The sequence below is a fragment of the Frieseomelitta varia genome, unplaced genomic scaffold, assembly GCF_011392965.1.
Source record: "Frieseomelitta varia isolate USP_RPSP 00005682 unplaced genomic scaffold, Fvar_1.2 scaffold_320, whole genome shotgun sequence".
Taxonomy (NCBI): domain Eukaryota; kingdom Metazoa; phylum Arthropoda; class Insecta; order Hymenoptera; family Apidae; genus Frieseomelitta; species Frieseomelitta varia.
Genome location: NW_025110058.1, coordinates 183,183 through 209,423, shown reverse-complemented (window position 1 = coordinate 209,423; position 26,241 = coordinate 183,183). Strand labels below are relative to the sequence as shown.

Genomic DNA, 26,241 nt, shown 5'->3' with positions numbered 1-26,241 from the left:
TACTCGAACACACAGACAAATAATTAGCATACTAATTTTTACGTGATAAGGGGTAATAAGATAATATCTTTATTTATATCGGTACGAGTAACAGAGTGAACTGAGATCGTAAGTGGCATCTTAACGAACGTCATATCTAAGATTCATATCCGTAGGGCGTATAGTACCTATAGTACTATATATTTTAGAAAGAATACTAGACCTGACTTTTCTTCATTTACGTATTTTTTTAATTACCCGTACCGTAGGCAAGTAACGTACCTCATATGCCAACGAGACCACAATTATAAATGTAATCCGTGCGGTTAACTGCGAGGAATCAATCAATTCCGATTTCCTACGTTTCATGTACGTGCTCTCTTCTCCCTTCTTTTCCTTAATGGTCAAACAGTTTCTTCAATAGTTAACGAACGACGAACGACGAACGACGAACGACGACTCGACTCTGACGATGACGCATCAACGAGAAGATATTTCTTTCCCAAGGAATCGACAATAATCGTTTATCTGACAAATGGTAACTTTACATCATTTTCCAACAGCTCCTCGCAAAACCGCCAACCATATGTTACTCTGTAATCACAATCTGTGTGCGAAATGGTGCGACTAGAAAGGTTTGATGTTCTTCGACAGATGGAATTTTCAAACCAGGAGTGTCGAAGCTTTCTTCTGGTACTATTACTCTATCATGAATGTCTTCTATTACAGAGTACAAATTTTAGTCACAACGCGTGGTTTATTGTCATTGAAATAGTAGCATATCCGCGAAATAAACAGGACAACACACATGTTAAATATATCTATTTAACAAATATTGTATATCATAAAACACTGCTCAATATAACGACTCTACAATAACTATGATAAAAGAACGTTGTTGTTTATAGAAGAAGAAAAAAAAAAAAGTATATTATGAAAATATGGTGAGAAAATGTGCTCAAATTGGATAATTATATAGGCTTTGGAGAAACCAACATGTTGACAAATAAAACATACTATAACGCAGATAGCAGAGATGTTAATTATTTCCCTTCATTTCGTATTAAGCTTAGGCTTGTTTACATTAAAATTCATTACATTTATAATCGATAGAAAAAAATTACATGCAATTGATTAAAATAGCTTTTCCTTTTCTAGTAATTTGTATACCCTATGTGAATTTCAGGACCAAAATAAGATATTGAAAGCCATAATAAGGCAACCCACTGCCACGTATGGACTTTTTCTCTCGCCAATCCTAGCACACTTCCAAAGAGTACCTTGAAAACTAATCGTTTCGTATTAGTATTGATGCGGATAAAACATGTCTGTTAAAATCATCAAAGTATACATACCCAACTTTTCCTAACCGGCTGTCCAATAAACTGGGCACAATGGATCTAACATAAGTACAGGTACATATCAATAACAAAATAACCGTCAGCAAGCTCTGAAAATTAAATAGGGCAGACTACGCGTCCAACCCCGTAAATGGATTTTAAAAAATTGTCCTCTATTTAATGCACTCTAACATAATTTTAAGGTTATGATAACAGTTAGCAGCTGTTCACAGTTACGTGTTCAATTATCCAGAATATAAATGACAAATTTGAGAAATCCATCGTCTTACCATTACGATTTGCGAGTGATGATGTACTGTTTCGTAAAATTGTTGTACGAAATTTGAACGAGCTCACACACGCTTTGACGTATGAACATCAACACTTTCTGCCATGACACAAGGTGAATACGCAACGCGCGAAAAGAGAAACTATCGTTCGACGAACGAATACTTCAATATTCGCTAAAATTGATTCCACTTTGAATTCAGTCGACATTGTGTCACAATTTACGGAAGAAAAACTAATGACAATGTACCTCGTAATAGATATTAACAATTTGCCATTACCGGACATCAGACATCTACATGAATACATTGTCAATGGCGTGTTATTTGTAAAAGACTACTTTTGAGAGGATCAACGTAGAAGGTTCAACGTGCAAAGTTATCATCGAGTTAGACGATAAATGGACAACCGTGGAGACGTATCGTCGGCATTTCGAGACGTTTGAAAATCTTCGCACGGCAAATGAGATTCGCTGCCTCTCTACACTTGCTGCGATCAACGCGTGTGCATGGTAGTAAAATGGCTGCCGAGAAACGTCAATACATTTTGTATCAATAGCAGCTTACCTTTTGTAAATAACCGAGGGGGATCGCAATAAAACGGATGCCGTTCAATTAACAGTTCTCGACTTTTTTTTTTCGTAATCGTGTGCGTGTACGGGTGTATGTGAATCGGAAATGGCAGAATTCGTGCGTGGAGGACCGAGCGTGTCTAACAGTGCTAAGGTACGTACGTGTATTATCCATCGTGGATTATTCATCCGTTATCGCATTGTCGTCGAGAATCCACTGAACAACTCGATGAGAACAAGTCGATTGTGATCGTACGATTTGAAAATTTTTAGCGATTTGCTCTCCACGTTACTAGTTTCCGTAGATTCTCGATTATTTTTTCAGATATTTTCGATGGAAAGATGCTTGCGATATTATTCGTAGACCATGTTTTTGATAAGTTTTTACGTTTGTTCAAAGAGAAAAGAGCCATGGATGCAAGAATATATGAGTGTATATTGGTGCATGATACTTGTTGACAGAAATATATATTGTGTTTAGAGTAACATGATGCATAACGTGATACTATAAAAACAAAAACATTATCCTGTTTGATTATATTTAAGTAATCCTGCAACGAAGAATCCTGTCATTTACATACTTAATTGCAATTGCTATTGAAAATTATTATTAACAATTTAAAATTATTAAGCGAAATTTATGCGCGAAGTGATAGCAAGTGTATGTTTACTTGTGTACAATTATGTTTATATAGATGGATCACAATAGCAAAGGAGGTTCCCCTAGCACTGGTAGTGAAGATGGTGGACAGAATGAATCAATGAATGCGGAAAATGAATTTGATCCTTTTCTGGAAAATATACCAGATGATATTCAAGACACAGAGGAACATGATAGTGCTAATGCGACACTATTAACAGCTCCTCCAGAAAATCAGTAAGGCTTAACACTAAGAAGATTTTAATTATTTACAAAATCATTGTTACATCTACTAATGTGAAAGAAATATGCAATGATTAATATGTGAATAATTTGCAGGTGGTATCACGGTAGATTAGATAGATTTACTGCAGAGGAAAGACTGTGGGACGCAAGTAAAATGGGTAGTTATTTAGTACGTGAGAGTGACAGGAAGCCTGGAAGTTATGTGTTGTCCTATTTGGGCAGAACTGGCATTAATCATTTTAGAATTACAGCTGTGTGTGGAGATTATTATATTGGTACGGTGGATCTATAAATAAAACGGATAATTACAATTGCGATTGATCTTTGAGGTAATATGTGGGCATTTGATTATAGGAGGCAGACAGTTTAACAGCTTGTCAGATCTTGTCGCATATTATACTCACTGCTCTGATCTTCTAAAGAGAGAGAGACTTATACATCCTACTCCACCTCCTGAACCAGTGAATGATAAGAAACGAATAGTTGCGATACTGCCATACACAAAAATGCCTGACACGGATGAGTTGAGTTTCCAGAAGGGTGACATATTTTTTGTGCATAATGATATGGGAGATGGTTGGTTATGGGTTACTGCTCACAGAACTGGTGAACAAGGTTTAATATTCCGTGAATTAGTAGAGGATTTGGATGATTCCATTGATCCTAATACTGTATTTTCCTGGTTTCATCCTAATGTTACTAAAAGTGAGGCTGTTGACATGTTGGTGAAGGCAGGACCTGGCAGTTTCTTGGTAAGTTGCAAGTTATTTCTTGTAACGTTCGAACGATAGAAAATAATAGTTGTCTTTTTTGACGTTATTCAGGTCAGACCTTCGGACAATAGTCCTGGAGATTATTCGCTTTTTTTTCATATAAACAATCAAATTCAAAGATTTAGAATTGAAAAAAAAGGCGTACGTTATCTCATGGGCGGTAGAACTTTTGAATGTCTTGATGCCGTTATAAACAGGTATGTTACATTTTTTTTTGAATTTTGAAACTATAGTATACGAAAATATTGTTTCCAGATATCGGAAAGAACAAATAGTCGAAGGTCACACTTTAGTTCAAGCGATGGTGACTGAGCCTGATGGTAGCGTGAGGGTCAATAGAGAGGTGCAACATGCGGAAAAGATATACGCAACTCTTAGAGAATGTCGTGAACAATCAGGAGCAAAGAAAAACAAGGGAATTAAAATGCAAGGATATTTAGAAAAGAAATCAGAGAAGAATAAAAAGTGGAAAGCATTGTATTTTGTACTTTTAGTAGATGCAACTGATACTCATTTATATTTGTATGACAATCCGAAGAGGACCAAACCTAAAGGTCTTATCGATTTAAGCTGTGCTTATTTATACCAGGTAGATCAAATTTTATAATCGAAACAAACTTCATTTTTCTATATAATCGTGTCAGTTTTCAGACCGTGTTATGTTTGAAATATATATGTATGTAATTATACTAACACTGGCAGTTTATCTTGTGTGTACAGAACAAAAAAAAATTTGTTACGTAAGCGTTATAATAACCGAATTGTTGTCAATGTTCGTTTCTGAGATGTAGTTTTTTTAGGTTCATGAAAGCGTGTTCGATAGACCTCATTGCTTTCAATTAGTTGAACGTGCTTTACCATGTTTGGCCACGATAACATATTTGGCTGCTCCGAATTCCGAGAATGCTTTAGACTGGATTAATGCCTTGAAACCATTATGTGTATCACAACTTACTCGTGCGCCAAAGGTTGCTCGTCTTCGTGAATTACGTTCATTACATCTGCATATTTTAGACGCTCATAGACTTCCATATAAATTAGTACCAAACCCATTCATAATAGTGGCTCTAAATAATGTAAAAGTTGCTCGCACAAAAGTTAAGACTGGATTACATCCAATTTGGGATGAAGAATTCATTTTAGAGTATGTATATGATTTGTCCTTTTAAGTATTGGCGCGTTTAACTAACATTTACCGTAAATGATTTTGTAGGGATGTGCCACCGGATGTTATGTCATTTTCCTTAACATTGTATAATAAAGGAAAACGTAGTAAAGATACGGAAGTGGCAGAATTGACAGTCGAATTGGCAAGTTTGACGAACGGCGAAGAAATGGATGAATGGTATCCATTGTCAGGACTCACTCCGATTGGCGAATGGGGCGTACTTCGTTTACGAATAAGGTAGAAATGTAAAAATATTTTTTAACATATTGTATATTTAGGGTATCGATTGTTTCCGTAGAATTGTTATCTTTCACGTATTTGTCACATTGCAGATACCGGCACGATTTAGCGATGCCTCCTGAAGAGTATAGTCCATTGCAACAGTTACTATTGGACCCAGAACTGCATGTTGTTAGGGCATTAGCAGATGTGTGTCACTTGGACAGAGTACCATTGGCAAATAGTTTACTTAGAATATTTAGGTATAAACAAAAATATACAATTTACTAAGTATTTTTCCTTTCAATTAAGAAGATTATATTCAATTAACAATGTATCTGTCTAGGCATGAAAGAAAAGAAGCAGATCTCTTGAGATCATTAAATCAAGCGGAAGTATGTGTATCTATGTTTATAGTTAATGGAAAGTCTCTTTTTTTCTTTTTTCCTTACTAAAGATGCATATTGCTTTACTTAGGTGGACAAAGAAGATGAAACACCAACACTTTTTAGAGCTGCTAGCCTTACGACTACTTTAATGGATTTATATATGAAGTCAGTTTGTACCTCCTTTTTGAAAGCCGCTTTACGTGACACCATAGTGAAATTAATTGAAAGTAAACAGAGCTGTGAACTAAATCCAACAAAAATGGATTCTCCGGAAGATGCGTGCAGTAACGCGGAATTTTTATTGCAGGTAAATATGAATGTAGATTAATAATAAAGTATATCAAATGATTGTGCAATTTACAATCGATATTATTTTAGGTTTTAGATGAAGTGACGTTAAGCATTTTTACAAGTCCTGATGCATGTCCAAGAACCTTGAGATATATTTGTGGATGTTTGCAAAGAGCAGTTGTTGCCAAGTGGCCACATGAAAGACTAGTCAGAACGCGAGTAGTCAGTGGATTTATATTTTTACGCCTACTTTGCCCTGCCATATTAAATCCTAGGTCATTTAATTTAATAGCTGAACCACCACCTCCAGCTGCTGCAAGGTAGGGTAGGTCTATATTAAACGTAAGAAATTTCGTAATTGAATAAATTGCTTGTTAATTCTCATTAAATGATTTTGCAGATCGCTAGTAATGGTTGCGAAATGTTTACAAAATCTGGCTAATTTGGTAGAATTTGGCGGAAAGGAACCATATATGGAGGTAGTTAATCCATTTATTCTCAAAAACAAAGAAAGAATGGTTGTTTTTCTGGATCAGTTGTCTGTAAGTAGTATTTTAATCGTAATCGCCTATGATATATGATCAAACTTAAATTTAAAATTATCTGAATTCATGTTATAGAACGTAACTGAAAAACCAGAATCTGAAGGTGCAGATCCAAGAAATAGAAGTTGCGTTTCGGATACTGCAAGAGATTTGGCCACTTTGCATCATATTTGTGTTTCTCATTTAAAAGAACTTCAAGTTTTATCAAAAACTCAGGTACGTTTCAAAATCTACATGCTCGGATACGTTACAATCATATAAATATTCCTTTGTAAATGAATATTTATTTTTTATAGCCAACAATAAAGCAATTGGTAACCGTGACTGAAATGTTAAGTAAACACAAGCAAAAATATATGGAAATGATACGGTAGTGCTAAAGCCATTCGCCATGAATAATGCCAAACGTAACAAAACAATTTATAAGATTTGATGACAGATACACGGTAGTATTTAATAATTACTCTTAAGTGGTTTAAGTAATTAAACGTACAGACTGACGTCTATATATATATATATATTACTGTGTGCATGTGTATATATGTATATATATATATATATACATATACGCATATATTCATACATATATACATATGTGTGTGTATATATATATATATATGTATATTACTGTATACACACAAGCCTATATTTACCGTTTCGTATGTAATTAGAAGATAGCTTATACGTATAGTGAACAGTACCATGACAGTGATAACTGATAGTTACATACAAAATCATATAGGCGTATAACGATTTTATATTTACCTAGGTGCTCGAAAATAAATGCAAATTAAACCAAAAAAAAAGTGTGTTCTACATATAGTTTCCCAATTTCTTAAAATAAAAAAATGCTAACTTGATTGATTTTCTAACAAATAATGATAATTTTGAAACAGATTAAAAAACTACATTTTTCAAATGTATAAATGACTTTTTATTAATTTTAATTGTTTTATAAACTAATTATTACATTTATATCGTTGCAATAGTTACCGCCATTTAATGACGAATATTGTGTTAAATTTAAGATCTTAGTCAGTTAATACAAAAGTTTTTAGAAAATCTGTTAACAAAAATATATATTAAATATCAAGTTATAAAACTAAGATGTATATGCACAATAACATTTGATACATTAAAATGTGTGTTCCAGTATTGGATTAATGTATAAATGGTGGTACTATGTTACGATTATGAAGTATATGTTTTTGAATAAAGCTATTTTAAATAATGTATTAAATATATCGAACTGTTACAAATTTACTTTCCGCTCCGACTTTAAATGTGAAACATTATACTGAACATATTGTGAACATTGGAACTCAATCATATTCTTTTACATTTGCGTTTCTATATATGCTATTGGATCAGAATATTTTAATATGTTTATAAAAAAGAAACATTGCTTTTTATAATTTGTACTTATTATGTATGATATTATTTTATTGGATAATGTGTTTCGAATAAAAGAATAAAAAAATATTAAACAGTGAGTTTACGCGTTTGATTTTTGTTTCAACACGCGTCAATATTAAAGTTAACATTAAATATACTACACATGATAAAGACGCATAAATTTTGATTTAAAAATTTAATTTTTCAATATTTTAGTACCGTTTGATTTGAATAACGTCATTTATATATATATATATACGTATAAACACAGCAAGAATAAAATTGATTAGACAACGATTTGTCAATTGCTCTTTCAATTTATAAAACCAAACAGCATAGATGACCTATAATTAATATTTAAGACAATCATTCAAGACAGAATGAATATAAAGAACACTTTTTGTACACAGTTTTATTATGAATTTGACTACATAATAACACCTATGCTGTGCAATTTTATATATACACATCCTCAATGTTTGAAAAAGCTAGTATTACAAATTTGCGCGTTTTTATTTGCAAATTACTATTTAAATTATTTAGCAAAATATTTAACCCTTGATTGTTCAAAATTCAGTCAGACAGGAGACACGATCGTACAAGCGGAATTTTAACTCTGTGGTCGTATTTTTTCTAGGCATAGTAGTCGTGCTCGAAATTATTTTTGGGTAGTTACGCGCTCAATTATTGTCTAAAAAAACGTATAAATTTTACTCAAATGAGTGAGTAATTTATTATTTTGGTATTCCATATTTTATACAGATTTATAGTTTTCTTTGGTATGATATATTTCAAAACAATTCCAGATGTGTAATCCTGGTTTTTAATATTACTACCACTATTAGTGGTATTAGAGTTGTCACTGTAGTCATCAATATAATTATTGGGCTCGCTATAATGATTCATATAAAATTCATCACCATTGTGTTGCACATTTTCATAATCACTAAACTCCCGACTCCTTTTAGACATTTTAGGGTATAATTTTTACAAATGTAAAAAATTAAATAAATACTAATAAAAAAACAATAAGTATCACTGATACTTAACTGACTGAAATAATAACTGTTCCTCCAGCCAAAAGATCCACAAAGTATTTAGAAGTAATAGTACGATAAGATAAACAGTATTAAGTTTGATTGCCTCGTCATATCATCATATATTAGTACCAGGAACATCCTGGGATTCGACCGCAAAGAGTTAAATATTCCATGAAATACTTTTGTACTGATTTTGTAGAAAAAATTGGTACGTTATGGATACGTGTCTCGTTAAAATGTGATGGCATTATTGTCTGAACAAATATCAAAGTGTATAATTACAATAGAAGTTTACAATTGATATTTATAATGTTTTAAAATTACACATTTCTTATAATAAAACGTGATGAACAGATAAAATTGTGTAACAAAATGCGACATTTCTTTATTATTATCTGACAGTGATTATAGACATTCAAATATCAATGTAAACTTTTATTTAGTTTTGCAATATAATCCTTAAATTACAGTTTTCTTTTTTTGTATCTACCAATCTTTCCTTATAGTTAAACATATAAAAACTTTGCTATAGAAATTAACAACTTATTTAGTGTTAGTTTCTACAAGCATAAGGAATCTCATACGTTTTTAATTGCACTAAAAAAGGAAACGCGAATAAACCTATGTACTACTAAATTGGCGTTTATATGAAAATTGCATATTTAATCACAGCAATATCTAACTAGCATGGCATGCTTAAGATTATTTAATCACAGCACAAAATGAGTTATTCATGTTTTTGTTTCTCGAGTTTGATACGTTTCTCTGTTTAGAAAAATGAAATGTTTTTATTATGCATATTAAAATATAGAGATAAAAATTAAAAACATTTATTAATCAACGAATAAAAATTATGAACTATACGAATAAAATATAGAAAATTAAATTTCAGAAATTCAATGAATTATACATTTTTTACATCTATAATATTATAAAAGAATTCTTTCATTAGATAATACTTTCCAACATTCAATAATAAAACAGATGCATGGCTGAAAAAATAGTTTTTTCATACTGACTATTCTATGCAATCAAGGGTTAAAATTCTTCTGCTAATGGAATATTAAGAGTTATATGGCAGACTGTTAAACGAATAATGTATTTTATGGAATTTAACTTCAAGAGTAAAAATGTACGTGATATAATACAATACTATTACATATTTTGTTCTTTTTCCCTCCCAATGTATAGAAAAAATTGTGCTTGTAATTCATTACAACATTCTATAGAGGAAGCTGCAAAAATGTGCGTAACGTGAATATAATCTGATGTTTTTTACAATCTATTTCCATATTAATGTATCGAATGAGAAAATTAACGTTATTTGGTGATTTAAAGCAAACAACACCGATGTCTCCTACGGCTTGTACTAGCTGTCTTCATACGTTTCTTTTTTTCTTTACCTCTATATTCTTTATCTCTCCGTATTTCTCTCACCTATAATTTATTAATTGCAATCCAGTAAAAAAAAAAATATATATATATACTATAAATTTTTGCACTTATTTATTGGGAATGACAATTGGTTTCTGTGTAATTCATAGGGCTTACAATTAATCATATGATATTACTTACCAATGTGTAAAACGCATCGTCCACTCCCATTCTAGTCTTAGCTGAAGTTTCAACAAAAGGCACTCCATATTGACGGGCAACTTCTCTTGCTTGTGTCATATTTACTGCCCAAGACTGTTGAAGATCACATTTATTCCCTACCAACACCATCGGTACTTCCTCTGCATCTTTAACTCGTTTTATTTGTTCCCTATATGTTCCTATGTCCTAAAATATTAAACATGTGCAAGCACATTTTCGCAATTATTGCAAAAGAAATATAACAATCTTAAGAAAGAGAAATCTCAACACACTTCGAAACTCTTAGCTGAATTTACAGCAAAGACTAATAAAAATCCTTCCCCAGTTCTCATATACTGGTCTCTCATTGCACTGTATTCTTCTTGACCAGCTGTGTCTAATATATCCAACAGGCATGTTTCTCCATCTATAACTACCTGTAGTTGAAGAATATTTTATATAAATATATATTCTTGAAGCTACTGTCATTGCTATATAATGAAAACTTACTTGTTTTCTATAAGAGTCTTCTATAGTGGGATCATATTCGTCCACAAAATGATTTTGTATTAGTTGGATTGTAAGCGCAGACTTGCCAACACCTCCAGATCCCACAACAACAAGCTTATACTCTGTCATTATGTAATTTTTATTCCAATGAAGGTTTTAATGTGAAGCAACAATCGCTTTTTGTCTACAATATAAAAAGTTTGCTTTTAAATCAATTTTACATGACAGGTGTGACGGCCAATTAAACAAATAAAATACTAAATGCAGGGTTAACAATTGTTAATTCTTATCGGAATGCGCGAACTATTTCTTGCGACGAGACGCAAAGCAAAGGTTCTTATATTTTCAGGAATTTCGCGCGATGATTCTTTGTTGAGTCATTCATCAGAATCGTTTTGATAGATTAATTCTCTGACGAGATCGTTACGAGTAATACGTACTCTGTGAGCGATAATTTGTGCCAAGTTTGCATGCACTCTAGCACGGGATCAGTCCTTAAGTCATTTATATTTTTAATTCGCCGATCAATATCGTTCAGTATGAGGGTAATGTACGGTGACTTAACAACTTAAAAACAAAATCTGTGTGGCGAACAAGTACCCATATCATAGAGACACGAGAGTAGACGTAACTGGCGATCAACTGTAATATATTCTATACACACACTGGATTAGAACTGACATAAGTAACTGAATCAGAAGAGATAATATTTAACGATATTTTCACTTCAAATTCATTAAATTGTTGATGCTCAACGGTAGATGTTTTTTCTAGTAAACATCGAGTAAAAGACCAATAATATCGATGCGAAGATAAACATTGTTTGAGCACAGAACCTCTTCAGTTTTCGATTGTGGTCTTACCAAAGTTTAAAGAATCATTTCAAGAACATGCACCGGCTTAAAAGCACTGTTTTCCGACTTTGACTATTGCAAATTAGTCATTGGAGAAACCATCTGGAAAGAAGCATCAGTGATGCCAATACATGAAGATTTAATGACAGTATTTCGAGGGTGTGGATCAATGGACAACAAAATTTTCATTGTGTCGACAACGAAACAAAAAGTCCAATCATTTACTTTAGATTCTGGTTTCTGTTACGGATATTCCTTCAAGCATGAAACATATATCCAAAGGACGTGATTTTCAGAACGAAAAAACGATTGGCTTCTCTTAGGGACGAGAACTGAATAAAAAAGGGAGAGCTTCCCTTCCGACCAATCAAAAGAGAGATTTAGATTTGTAATTCTACCTGATACATCCTCTTTTCACAGCCTCTTGAAGAAGCAGGATAGGTGCATTTGTCGAAAAGTTTTCGGAGTGTAAATCTTAACTAATTAATTTAATCAAATACTATTACAATTAACTTTATAATTCCTGTAGCATAATTATAGATGTAATTTTATAATTGGTTACTAGAATTTTATAAATTATTGTCGATTTGCAAAAATATTGATTTGATCTGTAATATTGTGGTAATTTATTTAACAAATCGTATTTAGTCTGCAAGTCTACTACAAGTAAGCTAAGAAATTTTAAAATTTAAATTTAAATTTAATTATTAAAAGTTTTTTAAATTCGACGTTGTATTATTCGATAATTCCCAATTTGATTATTTTCCATGATCAGAATATGTTTTCGTATAGTTAGACCTATTATAGTTAGAATTAAAGTTCTCAATCGTTCCTAAAATTCTTATTCCGTAATTTTTTGAACGAGGCACGATTAAAGTTTTATTTTTTTTTTTTTAAATTTAGACGCCTAAAAATTAATTATAATATGGCGTTTCGGAATATAATATGTGAAAATATTCGCTAGAACATTTTACTGAAAAAAAAGAAATCACTTATTTTGTACCGAACAAATTACTTGGTTTGAAATTGTTATAGTTAACTGAATTAAGTTTCCTCGTCGTATAACATTTTGAATATACGCGCGGTTTTAATTGGAAGACAAACCGTTTCGTTCCAGCCAATAGGAAAGCAGTTAGGCAATACTGTGGCGGCAGACGCCATTCTACTGTCTACATTTGAAGTGATAACTACGTAGCACTTTTCCTTGCAATTCTGTCTTAGAGTAGTTTAATTATTACGTATTTGTTTAATCACTTGTTAAACGTTGTCATGAAATTAGACAGTCTTCGTTAGACAGTTTTTGTTCGTTTTTCGTTAATCTTTCATTTGATTAATAGAATTACCAATTCACGAGAGTTACCGGAACCAATGACATCGTTCTTCACATCTAATGGTGAGTTGCATATATTTTTGTTCCTTTGGTTATTCAATCATGTCGTAGAATCAAAAGTTCGAATCTATAATCCTATTCATTAATTCAGAATAGATTTTCAGTTAGGATATTTATAATAGAATCCAGTATTTTTTGTTTTGTTTTTTGATTAATGTTTTGTCTTTTGTTGGCTCATTGTCATATTGAACAAATCGCGCCTTTTTTATGGGTATTGCATAAAAATTTTCAATCTCTTTACAACAATGGATTTAAGATTACCAAGATGAAAGTAAAATAGATTGAAGAATATACTTTCTCATATTTCGGTTGTATAAATTATTTCTTTATTTCGAAACTATTAAACTATTAATGTTGTTAAATTTTTACCAATTTTTTAAAATAAGAAATTCTTTCTTAAAATTTATTTCACAAGCACATTTTTTGTGCGTAAAAGGAGAGTGGTTGAAATATAATTGAGATGGGTCTCCAGTAATGAGATTCGGTCAGTCGTTGTTATTTGATACAAAATTTTTAATTACATAATTTCATGATATAATTATGAATTGTATACCAAATGATGAGTTGCTAATTAAAATATTTGTTAAGCTGTTGATGTGATCATTCATATAATTCCAAAAATTATAGATTCGATATTTTTCGTGATAATGTGTAATGCTTTTTGAAATACTGTGTACTATCGTTCTTATCGTTTTCGACGATTGAGTTAAATCGACGGTAAATCAGAGGCCTGGAAACTCGATAATTTTCGATGTCGGTATTTCAGAGACGCTAAGTCTCATGTGATATCATCATTGATACCATATCTATTTTATCCTTGGTCGATGAAATTACATTGCTGGTAAAAGATCCACTGAAAACACGTAACACGAAATTCTATAATATATCAGTATAGTATAGAAATAATCATTCGTTATTTCACATTGTACCTGGTCTGCTGCAATAAATTTGTAGGTTTCTCAAGATCAATACTTATCTTCCGAAGGTATAGAAGAAATTGCAAGTCGGTAACTTAGTTCGTATTACTCAAAAGATAATACGTTATGTTTTTTACCATAATGTAGTGTTAACACGAAAATTCCATTATGAAGAATATAACGAGGAAATATTTTGCTAAATTATCTCGCGTATCGTTGGAAAATTCTTTTAAACAGGAACAAGGTACACGTGGCTCTGTACGCGTTAACAAGACGAAAATTTCTTCAAATTTCTCGGGGTTGGAAGTAACGAACTTTAGATTAGAGCGTAATAGCATACACGTATGTTCTGTTTGAAACATCACTTAGATCTAAATGAGTTATTCAGCGAGTTCATGTACATATGAGTACCGTTTCGTGTTCAATTCCACGAGAGTTGAATCTCGCATATTTCCTTAATTTCTGTTGCAACACACCGATAAGGATATTTTCAACTATATATAACCAATGAAATGTTATCAGATATCCCATTAGAGAACATGGGGATTCAGGGATATTTTTTAACAAAGATAACTAATTTCCTAATCTAAAAGTAACTAAAATTTCGAAACTATTTTTCGGGGGAAAAAAAATGAATTGGAGGAACATTGCAAATTAAAGTGTACACTCGTTGAAAAACGAAAATGTAAAATCGTCACCTGATATTCTGGTAAAAAAAAAAAAAAAAAGAAAAAAAATTGAATTACGCAGCTGCGACACGAAACAATTTACGTTGCAAAATTTCATCTCGTGTATCCGAAAAATTGAACGAAATTCGGCAAGGCGCAGTCTTTTAGCCGCTCGTGTTTCGTTCTTTATCGTTTCGACATGACGTTAGATATTAATGCACACCTGTGATTCTAATCCAGAGCTACCACGTACTTGCACGCAGATATTAGTAAAATAGCTAGTTGCAAATATTAGTAAATGCTTCGTTGGTTCGCGGAATATTGTTAATGAGTTTTACGTCTGTATCGCGTTTAGTTTGATTAAGCGGTAATCAAATATCATGGTTCCTTGCACCGCGGCTATCAATTAGTTAACGGGCAAGTAACGGAGAGAAGGAATTTACAAATGGACGAATCGTGGTCGTGCGGCCGCGCAATTTCGTTTTAATATCGCGGTAAAACAGCGTTCACCGATTGTCCTCGATAACGCGATAACGTTAGGTGGCGGTGGTGAAAGAAACGAAAGTCCCCCACGCGCGCAGCTTGCCAGTTATTCCGGCGGGCTTTATCGCGGCGAAAGCTCGGTAATTTTACGAGTTTTCTAGCCGAGACGAGATCGAGATTTGCATAACGCTGGTGGCCGCCGCTCGGACCTAAGTGTCGAGAAATGCAAATGTGCAGCCTTCGTGCTTAGAACTTTCCTCGGGGCCCGGCCGTTAACAGCCGCGACGAAATCGTAAAGGATCGTCGGGAGGAGGGAGGGAATAGCTAGCTACTGCAGCATTGTGCGGACCAGCATCCAGGATCCGGAGCTCCTCGTTCGACCAAATTTCAAACTGCAAATCCCTTTACGGGATTTTCGTCGAGTACCTCCCCCCTTCCTGCGCTTTTCCTATCGGAATTCCGTCGATTCGCCGAAATCTTAGTCGCTTTGTCGTTGCCAGATTGTAAAATACTCGCGCAAGGTTGGAATTCTCGTCTCGAGGAACGTTTTCCTCTTTCTCTCTCTCTCTCTCTCTTACTTTCATGAGAAAATCGACGTGTGAGTTGTTGTTGCCAACGATATCGATATACCAGCGTATCGTACTGGCGTGTACCGCGGTCGCGCGCGGCTCAGGTGCACCCGATTACCTTCATAATGAACGCAATTGGTGTTCACCTGCGTGACTCGTCTCGAGCGGCGCAGGTTTAATCTGTTTACCGAAACTCGTTGTTACCAGCGCGCAGCCCGGCCGTTTGCTCGGGAAAATTGACCCGATGCTTATTCCACATAGCTGGATAATACCAGTGGCCAGTGGCTAGCGAGGATAGTGTTTTCATTCCCGAACGAAATGATAGTTTCCCGATGTTGTTACCCTGTATATAGCAGTGACGGCGAACCTTTTTGAGAAGTAGGTCAAATTTTCTTCATTATTTTTTTTAGTACTAGCGCGTAGGTCACTAAGTCAGTGGCGTTACTTGGAAAGAGGGAGGGGAGGATGGTTAAAAACTACTTTTCTTTGGTTCTCACTTTTATAATCCTCTGAAAAGTTTACGTTTCCTTTTTGTTTTACAACTTTTACTTTTGCAAGTGAAGAGCAATAAATAAATGTCGACGTCGAAAAATTGATGTAAAAGGGGTGACATCATGCTCAGTCACCCCTGCACTATACATTATATATATATACTTTGTTTCTTAATATTTTTTATTGTCTCTTTTATTATATAAAAAACTAGCAAAGCTACCCATTCTGAGAATGGGATCTAGTGTGTTTTTTTAGTGTTTATTACATCTGTTTAATCGTAAGCGCTGTATAAAATTTTTTAGACACAATTAACTCATATGACATTTAAGACTTCAAATACCTATATATATATACTTAACCAAGTCGTAAATCCTCCATAAAACACAATTATGCATATTTATTTCTCACTTTTTAAGCTCTAATCGAATGCTTGTAATCTTCTTAACATTTTTTGAAAAGAGAGGTTCGAAAAATAATTAAAATTCTTTTATATATATATATATATATATGATGATAAGTTTATAAAAACGCGTGGGTCATTTAAAAAGCCTGTGTGGTTCAGTGTCTGACCCGTGGGTCATAGGTTCGCCATCATTGCTGTATAATGTACTATAGTACTGTACAGTGCCACGAGCGCATCGAGAATTTTTTTGTTCCAAAATTGTAATATTTCCTCAGTTTTAAGTATATTTAAGTAAAACGAATAATAAATTTATTACTTCTCAATAATTTCTATCCAGTGATACCGGTGAGTTCAGAAAGAAAGCGACGAATATGTTGTATACGGTTTGGTCACTCGTTATGGTCCGCAATCAGTTGCAAAGGAAGTTGTCTTACCGAAACGAAAACAAGGTATCTGATAAATGGCAGAAGTAATTGCAGATAATGGCGAATATATTATATTATAGATTAGGATATAATTATTTGCTTTATATATATATAATATATATATATATATATAAAGCAAATAATATATATATAAAATAAATAAGTAAATATATATATATATGTTATTAAATAAATGTTAATTATGTTATATATATATGTTATTAAATAAATTATATATATATATTAAATTATTTATATTTATATAAATATAATTAATATATATTCATCCTTATAATAAGTAGTATTTTTATTTACAAGAAAAAGTAAAACTAAAAATACTACTTATCACAAGTACGAATATATATCAATTATATATAAATCATATAAAATTTTGTTATCGATAAATAAAGTTGTTTTTAATCAGAGTTGAGACGGAAATTATTCACGACTCGGTCGAATAGGGGGGAATGGGGGGGGGGGTTTGGACACGGTCGACAATTATCAAAGACTCGATAGGGAACGCCGCTGAGCAACGTTTTTCAATGCGGTAACGTAACGCTCTTTCATTTTCCTTTTTCCGAGCACGTAGCAAACTCGGTGTCCAATGGAGAGGGAAGGGTGGGACTCGTGCGAGGGTAAGAGCGGAGCGAGCGTATTTACCGTATATTTTCGTATCGCTGGCCGGGGTGGGGCTGGTCAAAACGTCAATTCAGCCCCCGAGTTCAACGTATTCCCGGCACGCCGCGGAATCACTGGGTGGGTTGTGTGTATTTTCCGCGAGAAATCTCGTGTCCGGGTAAAGTTGGTTATCGCGCCAGCCAGGCTGAGTATCCTTTCGTTTATAGCCGCCTCTCGGCTCTCGGCCCTCGAACGTCGACGGATCGCTGTCTTGCTCTGCCTATCGATTTACTTGGAATTTCTTCTGGCGTAACACGATGAGATTCGAACGAAGCGTGGCGCGTCTCCGTTTAATCGGAGCCGGCCGTCCAAGACCGGAATGCCAACGAGAGGAGCAGGTGCCTCGCCCAGCGGTGAAAGGGGCGAAGGGGGCAGGGGGTCGTGGGAAACGCGGTACCGGCGATAAATTCAAATTTCACTGAATTATACAGTATACCGAGGAAGATCGTTTAAAGTACAAGCAAACGCTTTCACGATCGAGTTCGTTGCGTGATTTCCAGCAAAGGGGCTTTCCCTTTGGCCCCTGTTTGCGGATAATAAATATTTATAGAGGGGGAACGGCTGCATGCAGAGTCGAATCCTCCCTCAGATCCTGCTCTCCCGATCGCTGGATGATCCCCGAATTACGCTAATTTACGACGGTTGCGCACGCGACGAAAAGTTGCCTCTGCAGTGGCGGAATCGCAGCTTTTCGTCCGACGCAAACACGTTTGACACAACCACCTGGACCTGCGGTGGCACCTCGATCTGCCAGTAAGAGGGTACAAAGAGCAGAGGGAACCTTCCGCGGTTTCGCTATAATCTCGCGAGAGCAGTCGAGCCAGTCGAGATAACTGAGATTGTTAGAGACTGAGATTGTTAGGCCATTTGAGATCTGACCGAGGTGGTTAAAGGCTGCTTTGCGGCAAGACAACCCTGGAATATGTCTATCGTGTTCTAATCCCAGTCTCACGAGGTTTGCCGAAACGACATTTTCGTAGGCCCGATGATAAGCCAGTTTAAGCGACAACGTTCCTGGAAGCCTCGTTAACCCCTTGACTATCTATAGCTGCTCAACTATACCTCGGACCGTTAGAACCGAAAAGCGCCCATAGGCAAATGAGAAATTAGCGACAGTGATTGTAAGAAAAGAAAATGTTGGATCAGTTGTTTAATTTAGTACCCTTAAAATGAAAACGTGTGGTAATAAATTAATCAGAAAAAGACAGGCAAGTGTATAGTGCGTAGAAAACATAACGTAAGAAGGGAGACGCATTATGAATGCAAGAATTACGTATTGGCCCATATGTTTTGACGATAGAAGACCCAATGAGAATTTTTTATTAGAGAATATCAATTTATTTTTGTATTTATAAGTATATTAATTTATTAATGTTCTTATAAATACAATAATAAATATTCTTGTATTAATTTATTTTGTATTTATAAGAGAATATTAATTTATTTTTGTATTTAATATAAAACTTAAATTAATATTTAATCGGGAGAATTATTAAATCTAATAAATTTCAATTTTCCATAAACTTTAATTAATGAAAATAACTTGATCTTTAATTTGAAATTAACAGAATAAATTACCTTTGGGGACCACAGCGTTATAGAAAAAAATGATCGCGGCCTCGATGTTGAATCGAGATAAATTTTAAATTTTAATATTATAAATAAATAAATTTTAAATATTTAGAATATTATAAATAAATTTTAAATATTTAGAAGTTCAATAATCTGCTCGACTTTTAAAATTGACGTTTAAATGTACCACACTTTTCTAGATTATTAGATTATATATCGTAGTATCATTTGTCGTGGGTCGTTGTTAAGTTATAACCTGTAGCTATTACATCTTTAGTTGCATTTAGTTACAACAGACGGCCTGTAGCGTGAAAGAGAAAGAAAGTGGGATTGGTCAATCAAATTGGCCCAGATTGGCATAAATATAGATATTGGCACAAGTGGGAGATATTGGCTCAACGCGACATTTTTCCTCGACATCGGTTCCGCAATTAATGCGTCTCTCCCCTCGTAGTATATACATATATATATGGGCATTTTCATTAAATGGAACGCGCGATTGGCGGAGGAGCGTGTAAATATTTTTATTTCGATTCTCTCGTTGATGAAACCGGCCCGCTTTGAAAAGAGCGTGTTTTATTTGCACGTACGCTGTGTACACATGGATACACACCGTATGCGATAAAATTTCGCTTGCGTCAATTATGCCTGCACGCGTACACGTATTTTCTTTCTACAGATTCTCTTTCGGGACGATGGAAAATTCCGTAGGAGTATATCGTAATATTTAAATATTCGAGTATCGTCGTCCATGCGCGTTTCGAGCTCGTACGATCTCGTTCGAATTCTCACGATTACAATTTTCGTCGATCGCGATTCTTCGTATTTTCTTCGGTCTTTGCTCGAGTTTCGGCACTCCGTTTGCTCGTAGATCCTCAGATAGACTTTAACGACCTATCGCCGCGAATCTTGTTTGTTAATTCCAGCGAGGATTCAAGACGTTCTCGCAACGGTTCCCCCATCGGCCATTGCCGTAATTGAAACGAATTTGCCTGGAAATTCAACACAAGGGGGATTGTGTAAGGTTTTAGAGGAAAGTGGGGTACCATTGTTTTCTTCGATACGTAGTCGAACTGTGGTATATATATCCGATACGACATTATGTGATGAATTTCAGAGCAAACATCATAGCGCTCGGTGCACAAAGAGTTAAAAATTTCGGCCTGAAGAGTGTCGATGTTATGTGAGTGAAGCGACTGTTTTTCCAGTGTTTTCAATCCATTTGTATCTCTATAGTCCTTATACAGTGTTTCGACGGCTTTTTCATGTTTCTATCTCATACTGAAGTATAGAAAACAAGTGTTGAAGAGAAGATTTTATTTGCAATTTTGTTCTATTAATTATATATATATATATATATATATATATATATATAAAGTATAATAAACAAGTGTATAGTGGTACACTATAGTAAACAAGTGTTGAAGAGAAGGATTTTATTTGCGATTTTGTTCTATATATATATATATTTGTAAAATAATTTAAACTTTTCACAAATAAAAGTTTGTAAACTAGTAATTAACATAACTTTTTATAAGACCAAATAGAGCAACTTTATATTTGTTGAAATTGTCAAAAACAATTGTTTTAAAAATTTATACGTCTTTTGATAGGTACTCGGTTTTACCCACCCCTATGGAGCAAAACCATAGTAGTATTTGTATATACCTCCGGGAAATTTTATTTTCCCGCGAGCCAAACAATTTTTTTCTAAAAAGTTTGGTCATTTTCTCATCGTATGGGATCCAATTAAATGATATAGTTTAACCTTCTGTGAATTCTGCCATCCGATTTTTTTTATTACAAAGCTAAATATTAGTAACCTAATATTAGCCGTTTTTTAAATATTGTACAAAATTTTATTTCATTTAAATTATTGTCAATAGACTTTGAAAGAAAAACCACATTACTGTAACCTCTGTTATATTAGGCACTCGGTTTTATCCTACTTTCCCCCCAAACTGTAGCGTGTCAAGTTAGCGTTACGATGGTTAGTGATACGTCGAAACGGAAGACAGGTGGAAAAGACGTCGGTCGCCCAACGTGGAAAACAATGGCTCCGAAAACGTTTAATACCAAGGACGCGCGTTCGTACGCCTTCGGTACGCGATATGATTTATCGTCCTCCAAGACGACGCAAGAATATAATGCTAGTGATTTATCGTTTCATTATTCGGTCTCCCGGTCTTCCAGCCTCGTAGCCTTTAGCTTCGTGTCACTCGTGAATCCCTAAAGAGTGCCGATTTCCCGCTGAAACGTATTCCGCCTAAGGAGATGAATCGTCCGTCTCCTCCTCTCTAAAAAAAAACCAGAGACAAACATTGCATCTTTGTTCAGGTTAATGCACAAGGCATTATTCGAATCTGTTACCTAGTTTTTTATCTTTGTCCCTTTTAACACTCGTGCGTGTTGCAAGCCTTCTCTTACTCCTTCCTCTTACGCTTGCCCTTGCCTTTTCTCTTTCTCCTAATACGCTGCTTTGGTACAATTATGGGAGGAGCTGGCCCAGGCTCCGGCAGAGGAACATAATTTCGTGCCGCCTTGAATTCAATCTCCAGAGTGTTCTTCAGATTATCGTTGGGCATAATGTGCCTTCTAGTCTTCAACGAGAACATCTCCTCCTCGGGTCTTTTCGCTGGTGGGCACTGTTGCGGTATTACGTGCACTTTCGTGCAGCCTATCTTGCATTTCTCACCTGTGTTCAACACATAGAGCCTCTATGAGCCTGTGTAACTTTCAAGTCACTAGTATACCAATATGTTATCGATATTTTATTAAATAATTTAGTTTTTTTTCCACGAGGTGGCGTATACATCTTGTTGTATAACGTTTTCTTAGTAACAATAACATTCTTGGCAAGGGTTATCAGTTCTAACCTCAAATATCAAAGTACATGCTTTTGCAAGTTGTCTGCAGATAGAAGGAATCATTTTGTGTCATTACTTTTTTTTTTTTCTTGGTATTTGTTAAACAAGAGAAAGTTCTTAGTTTCTATATATCCTATATTATAGTTCTTATAATATCCTATTTGTGTACATTTCAATAATCATTTTGTTACTTATATACATGTATATATATCATATGATACTTAGATATATCTTATCATGTGATATATTTTTTGTGATTTTCAAGTCATAACAGCCACAAGTTGCTTTTTAGTTTTATATATAAGAGGTCTAAAATACAAATGAATAGAAAATCACATAAAAATAAAAGAGCAATAGGAATAAGAGATCATAATATCGATTCATAAATATCAAATCAATCATAAATATTGAACAACCAATTTCTTACCATACAAGTGTTATTACTTTGCAAATTTGGTATTGTCATATTAATTATATTCAGCGATATTATTATTGTATTATTGTTCACGTTATTCATTATTTTATTACTGTTTACTTGTTTTACATGTTCATATATTGAATGAAAATTATATTTAATCATCCGATGTGATAAGCTTCGCTTATTTACTGAATGTTTATACATTTACTGGACAAATGAGAATTGTATTCAGCCATGTTCCAGTGTGATAATATAAGCGGCAAATTTAAAACGACGTAGAACTACGTTACCGACGTACAACTGAAGAATTTGAAATGACGTAGGACTACGTTATCGATTGCGAGTGTGTTAATTCAAACTGAAAACTTGTGGTTATGTATCGCAATGTTGGAAGAACATAATCGTACTATTATAACTGAAATTACATTGGATTGTAATTCAGATAGCAGAAGCTCGGCTAGGAGTTTCCATGTTTCGAAACGCAAAGCGCGTAAATCGTGTACCGTTATACAATGCCAGAGATAATTTATTCAGATTAAAAACGACGATCGATCGATCGAATCTACACGCAACAGAAATTGAAATTGAATTATGAATAGAGTATCATATAGGGTATAGAGAGTATAGAATATAGAGAAAAGAGTAATAAGAATAATAAGCATTAGGTAATAGATAATAGGTCCGAAGATTCTTTATTAAGTTCTGACTCGAACGAAGATCAGTTAATAGTATTTATCCGAGGACTCATAAACATTATTGACAGCGAATTTAGTGGTAAATAATCGCCAGATGAGGGTGCGAAGGGTTCTAAAAATAAATTGTCCCAAATTGCAACGTGTATCTATGTTTAATGCCAAGCACAAACTATTTTATGGAATTTCATACTTAATTTTTGTTATACTACGTAATCTATATTTACTATACTACTTTATCCATATTCAACACAGCCATATTTACTATACTACTTTATCCATATGCACTATATTACTTTATTCATATTTAGCACGTCCACATTTACTATACTACTTTCTCTATATTTACTATATTACTTTATCCATATTTAACACGTCCATATTTAGTATATTTGCTTTATCCATATTTAATACATCCATATTTACTATACTACTTTATCCATATTTACTATATTTGCTTTATCCATATTTATTACATCCATATTTACTATATTACTTTACCCATATTTACTATATTACTTTACCCATATTTAATATATCCATGTTTACTACCTTACTTTATCCATATTTAACACATCCATATTTACTATACTATTTTATCCATATGTACTATATTACTTTATTCATATTTACCACGTCCATATTTACTATACTACTTTATTCATATTTAATACATCCATATTTACTACTTTATCTATATTTACTATATTACTTTATCCATATTTAACACGTCCATATTTACTAAACTACTTTATCCATATTTACTATATTTGCTTTATCCATATTTACTATATTACTTTACCCATATTTAACACGACTATATTTACTACACTACTTTATCCATAATTAACACATTCATATTTACTATAATACTTTATCCATATTTAACACGTCCATATTTACTGTCCTACTTTATCCGTATTTAACACACAACCGTTGTCATTTCAAGGTTACAAAACATACTCGTTATAATAAAATCGTCGAAAACCGCTGAATTCGTTGTTAATCTGTATTTACACGTTGATATTAGTTGATTTTACGTTTACACAAATTTTCTTATGAAAAAAATTCGGCCCATAGAAGGTTATTGTACTTTCCTCTCTCCCTTTTTTCTCTCTTGACTGAATAAAGAAAGAAAGCAACCCTTACCTTGGGGATCTGCGCAATTAAAGTCGAAGCTGAGTCTGTCCTCTTGCCGCTCGATGCTCTCGGGCTCGAATTTCCCCCTGTTTTTTGGCACTTTCACGGATATGAAGTTGTTATCGATTTCGTGGCTGACCTCGTCGTAGGGTGGCTCGGCGTGCGGCAGAGGACACGACGGATGAAGACACCGAGGACAGACGCATCGGCTGTCCGTCATGTTATTTCGAATTTGTCTAGCCGTTTCCGGCTCGGCGCTCGAAACGAACGCGCTTCGTTCCCGTTTCTGTTCCCTACAATCCCGAGGTTGCCATTTTGACCAAAACAACTGACGGAAATTGCGATTCCGTATATTTACACGGATGCACATAGGGTGGTACAACCTGAAGAGGAGGGACAATATTTTTTTTTTCGTTTCGAAGCTTCGTTTTTCGACGAGATCGAACTTTTGGAAATTTATCAGTACTGCGTTTAACTCTAGCTAATTGAACTAGACAGGATGGCAGGAGAGAATAATTAATGGGATGTTCATCGACGATCATGTGGAAATTGGAAATTTGACGCTGTATTTTTGTAATCTTCGACCGGAAACGATAGAAGAAAAGAGAGAAAAGCGATAAAAATCTCCAGTGTGGAATGTGGAAACGAAATCGAGATTAGCGATACTATATATGTATATATATATTGGCATCGAAACTTCGACTTTTCAAATTTAGAGTTCTAATTGGAAACGAATCGTTGAATGGAGGTGGAAAATTGCTGGCTGCCGCAAACGAGTCGCCGTCTTTCGACGTGAATAATATTTCCGGCGATGTCAACTGAATAAATCGCGTGCAGGCTGATCGACATATACACTTTCGCTCAAAGGTTTTGGGACACTTTTATTTTTAATATTCAGTACTGATCGTGGACACGTGTTAACATAATACAATAATACAGTGTATATTAATGTTTGTATTATAACAAAGTTTTTACTGTATAAAGTGTACTTTATATTTTTCGTATTTAGTTATACAGGGTGGGCCAAAAGTTTTTTGCCATCCATTTTTTCTTTTTTAACAAAAATATAAGGAGAAGCTAATTTTATTAATTTCGAATTAAATTTCAGTTCATGAACAAATTGAAAAGGATATATACTCAAAAAAAAATTATGGATTTATTTCAGCAGGAAGCGATGTTTGACCCACCTTGCGTTTAATTTCAATTCAAAATTAAACATGAATAAACGTACTTTGTTTGATTTTATATATGTATTGTAATGCAATGACACAATGATATGCATACAAAATATAATACAATATGTAATACATTGATATGTACACAATATATAATGCAATATATTGGTATATTAACTATAGTGTGTTAGCTATGTTTTGTAATTAATTATATCGTATATCTATACAATTATGTGTAATTTACGTATTTGTGTAATTACTGTTCTTATTGTACGTAATTTATAATTCATATTTATTGTATTATCAAGCAAATATAATACAAGAAGTGTGTTAGCTATGTTTTGTAATTAATTATATCGTACATCTATACAATTATGTGTAATTTACGTATTTGTGTAATTACTGTTCTTATTGTACGTAATTTATAATTCATATTTATTGTATTATCAAGCAAATATAATACAAGAAATATACATAAGTATAAAACATAATACAAGAAATATACATAAGTATAAAATATAATACAGGA

General features: G+C 33.7%; 4 protein-coding genes across 6 annotated transcripts; 1 reads left to right on the top strand and 3 right to left on the bottom strand.

Annotated features, from left to right (window-relative positions):
* Nucleotides 1-998: 998 nt before the first annotated feature.
* On the bottom strand, nt 999-1,753 carry LOC122530013 (protein kish-A). Its single transcript, XM_043656620.1, has 3 exons — nt 1,610-1,753; nt 1,335-1,450; nt 999-1,267 (listed from the first exon to the last, which is right to left on the bottom strand). The coding sequence occupies exons 1-3, from the start codon at nt 1,610-1,612 to the stop codon at nt 1,162-1,164; spliced, it is 225 nt and encodes a 74-aa protein (XP_043512555.1). The 5' UTR covers nt 1,613-1,753; the 3' UTR covers nt 999-1,161.
* Nucleotides 1,754-1,948: 195 nt separating this feature from the next.
* LOC122530010 (ras GTPase-activating protein 1) lies at nt 1,949-7,875 on the top strand. Of its 2 annotated transcripts, XM_043656615.1 has the most exons (15): nt 1,955-2,332; nt 2,874-3,055; nt 3,158-3,339; nt 3,419-3,816; nt 3,889-4,034; nt 4,093-4,426; nt 4,638-4,981; nt 5,051-5,242; nt 5,338-5,487; nt 5,571-5,619; nt 5,702-5,920; nt 5,992-6,224; nt 6,305-6,446; nt 6,525-6,665; nt 6,746-7,875. In XM_043656615.1, the coding sequence occupies exons 1-15, from the start codon at nt 2,285-2,287 to the stop codon at nt 6,821-6,823; spliced, it is 2,838 nt and encodes a 945-aa protein (XP_043512550.1). In that variant the 5' UTR covers nt 1,955-2,284; the 3' UTR covers nt 6,824-7,875. The 2 variants fall into 2 exon arrangements, with proteins under 2 accessions (XP_043512551.1, XP_043512550.1); XM_043656616.1 differs by lacking the exons at nt 6,525-6,665; nt 6,746-7,875 and having other exon boundaries at nt 1,949-2,332; nt 5,992-6,229; nt 6,305-6,403.
* A 1,592-nt stretch (nt 7,876-9,467) lies between these two features.
* Nucleotides 9,468-12,113, bottom strand: LOC122530011 (ras-like protein 1). 2 transcript variants are annotated; one of them, XM_043656617.1, is made up of 5 exons: nt 11,410-12,113; nt 10,970-11,153; nt 10,753-10,896; nt 10,460-10,666; nt 9,468-10,321 (listed from the first exon to the last, which is right to left on the bottom strand). In XM_043656617.1, exons 2-5 carry the CDS (start codon nt 11,096-11,098, stop codon nt 10,217-10,219), a joined length of 585 nt encoding a protein of 194 aa, XP_043512552.1. In that variant the 5' UTR covers nt 11,099-11,153; nt 11,410-12,113; the 3' UTR covers nt 9,468-10,216. The 2 variants fall into 2 exon arrangements, with proteins under 2 accessions (XP_043512552.1, XP_043512553.1); XM_043656618.1 differs by having other exon boundaries at nt 11,833-12,113.
* Nucleotides 12,114-21,425: 9,312 nt separating this feature from the next.
* On the bottom strand, nt 21,426-24,757 carry LOC122530012. Its single transcript, XM_043656619.1, has 3 exons — nt 24,547-24,757; nt 21,791-22,115; nt 21,426-21,717 (listed from the first exon to the last, which is right to left on the bottom strand). Exons 1-2 carry the CDS (start codon nt 24,755-24,757, stop codon nt 21,844-21,846), a joined length of 483 nt encoding a protein of 160 aa, XP_043512554.1. The 3' UTR covers nt 21,426-21,717; nt 21,791-21,843.
* Nucleotides 24,758-26,241: the final 1,484 nt, after the last annotated feature.

Excerpts from the sequence above, each read along its gene's own strand:
- LOC122530013 (XM_043656620.1), bottom strand. Across the intron at positions 1,268-1,334 it reads AGCCGGTTAGGAAAAGTTGG|TTTTCAAGGTACTCTTTGGA; the intron begins GTATGTATACTT and ends CGAAACGATTAG.
- LOC122530010 (XM_043656615.1), top strand. The coding sequence starts at position 2,285 with ATGGCAGAATTCGTGCGTGGAGGACCGAGCGTGTCTAACAGTGCTAAG. Across the intron at positions 4,035-4,092 it reads CTTGATGCCGTTATAAACAG|ATATCGGAAAGAACAAATAG; the intron begins GTATGTTACATT and ends TATTGTTTCCAG. Across the intron at positions 5,620-5,701 it reads GATCATTAAATCAAGCGGAA|GTGGACAAAGAAGATGAAAC; the intron begins GTATGTGTATCT and ends TGCTTTACTTAG.
- LOC122530011 (XM_043656617.1), bottom strand. The coding sequence starts at position 11,098 with ATGACAGAGTATAAGCTTGTTGTTGTGGGATCTGGAGGTGTTGGCAAG. Across the intron at positions 10,897-10,969 it reads AAGACTCTTATAGAAAACAA|GTAGTTATAGATGGAGAAAC; the intron begins GTAAGTTTTCAT and ends CTTCAACTACAG. Across the intron at positions 10,322-10,459 it reads ACGATGCGTTTTACACATTG|GTGAGAGAAATACGGAGAGA; the intron begins GTAAGTAATATC and ends AATAAATTATAG.
- LOC122530012 (XM_043656619.1), bottom strand. The coding sequence starts at position 24,757 with ATGACGGACAGCCGATGCGTCTGTCCTCGGTGTCTTCATCCGTCGTGT. Across the intron at positions 22,116-24,546 it reads TAATTGCGCAGATCCCCAAG|GTGAGAAATGCAAGATAGGC; the intron begins GTAAGGGTTGCT and ends TGTTGAACACAG.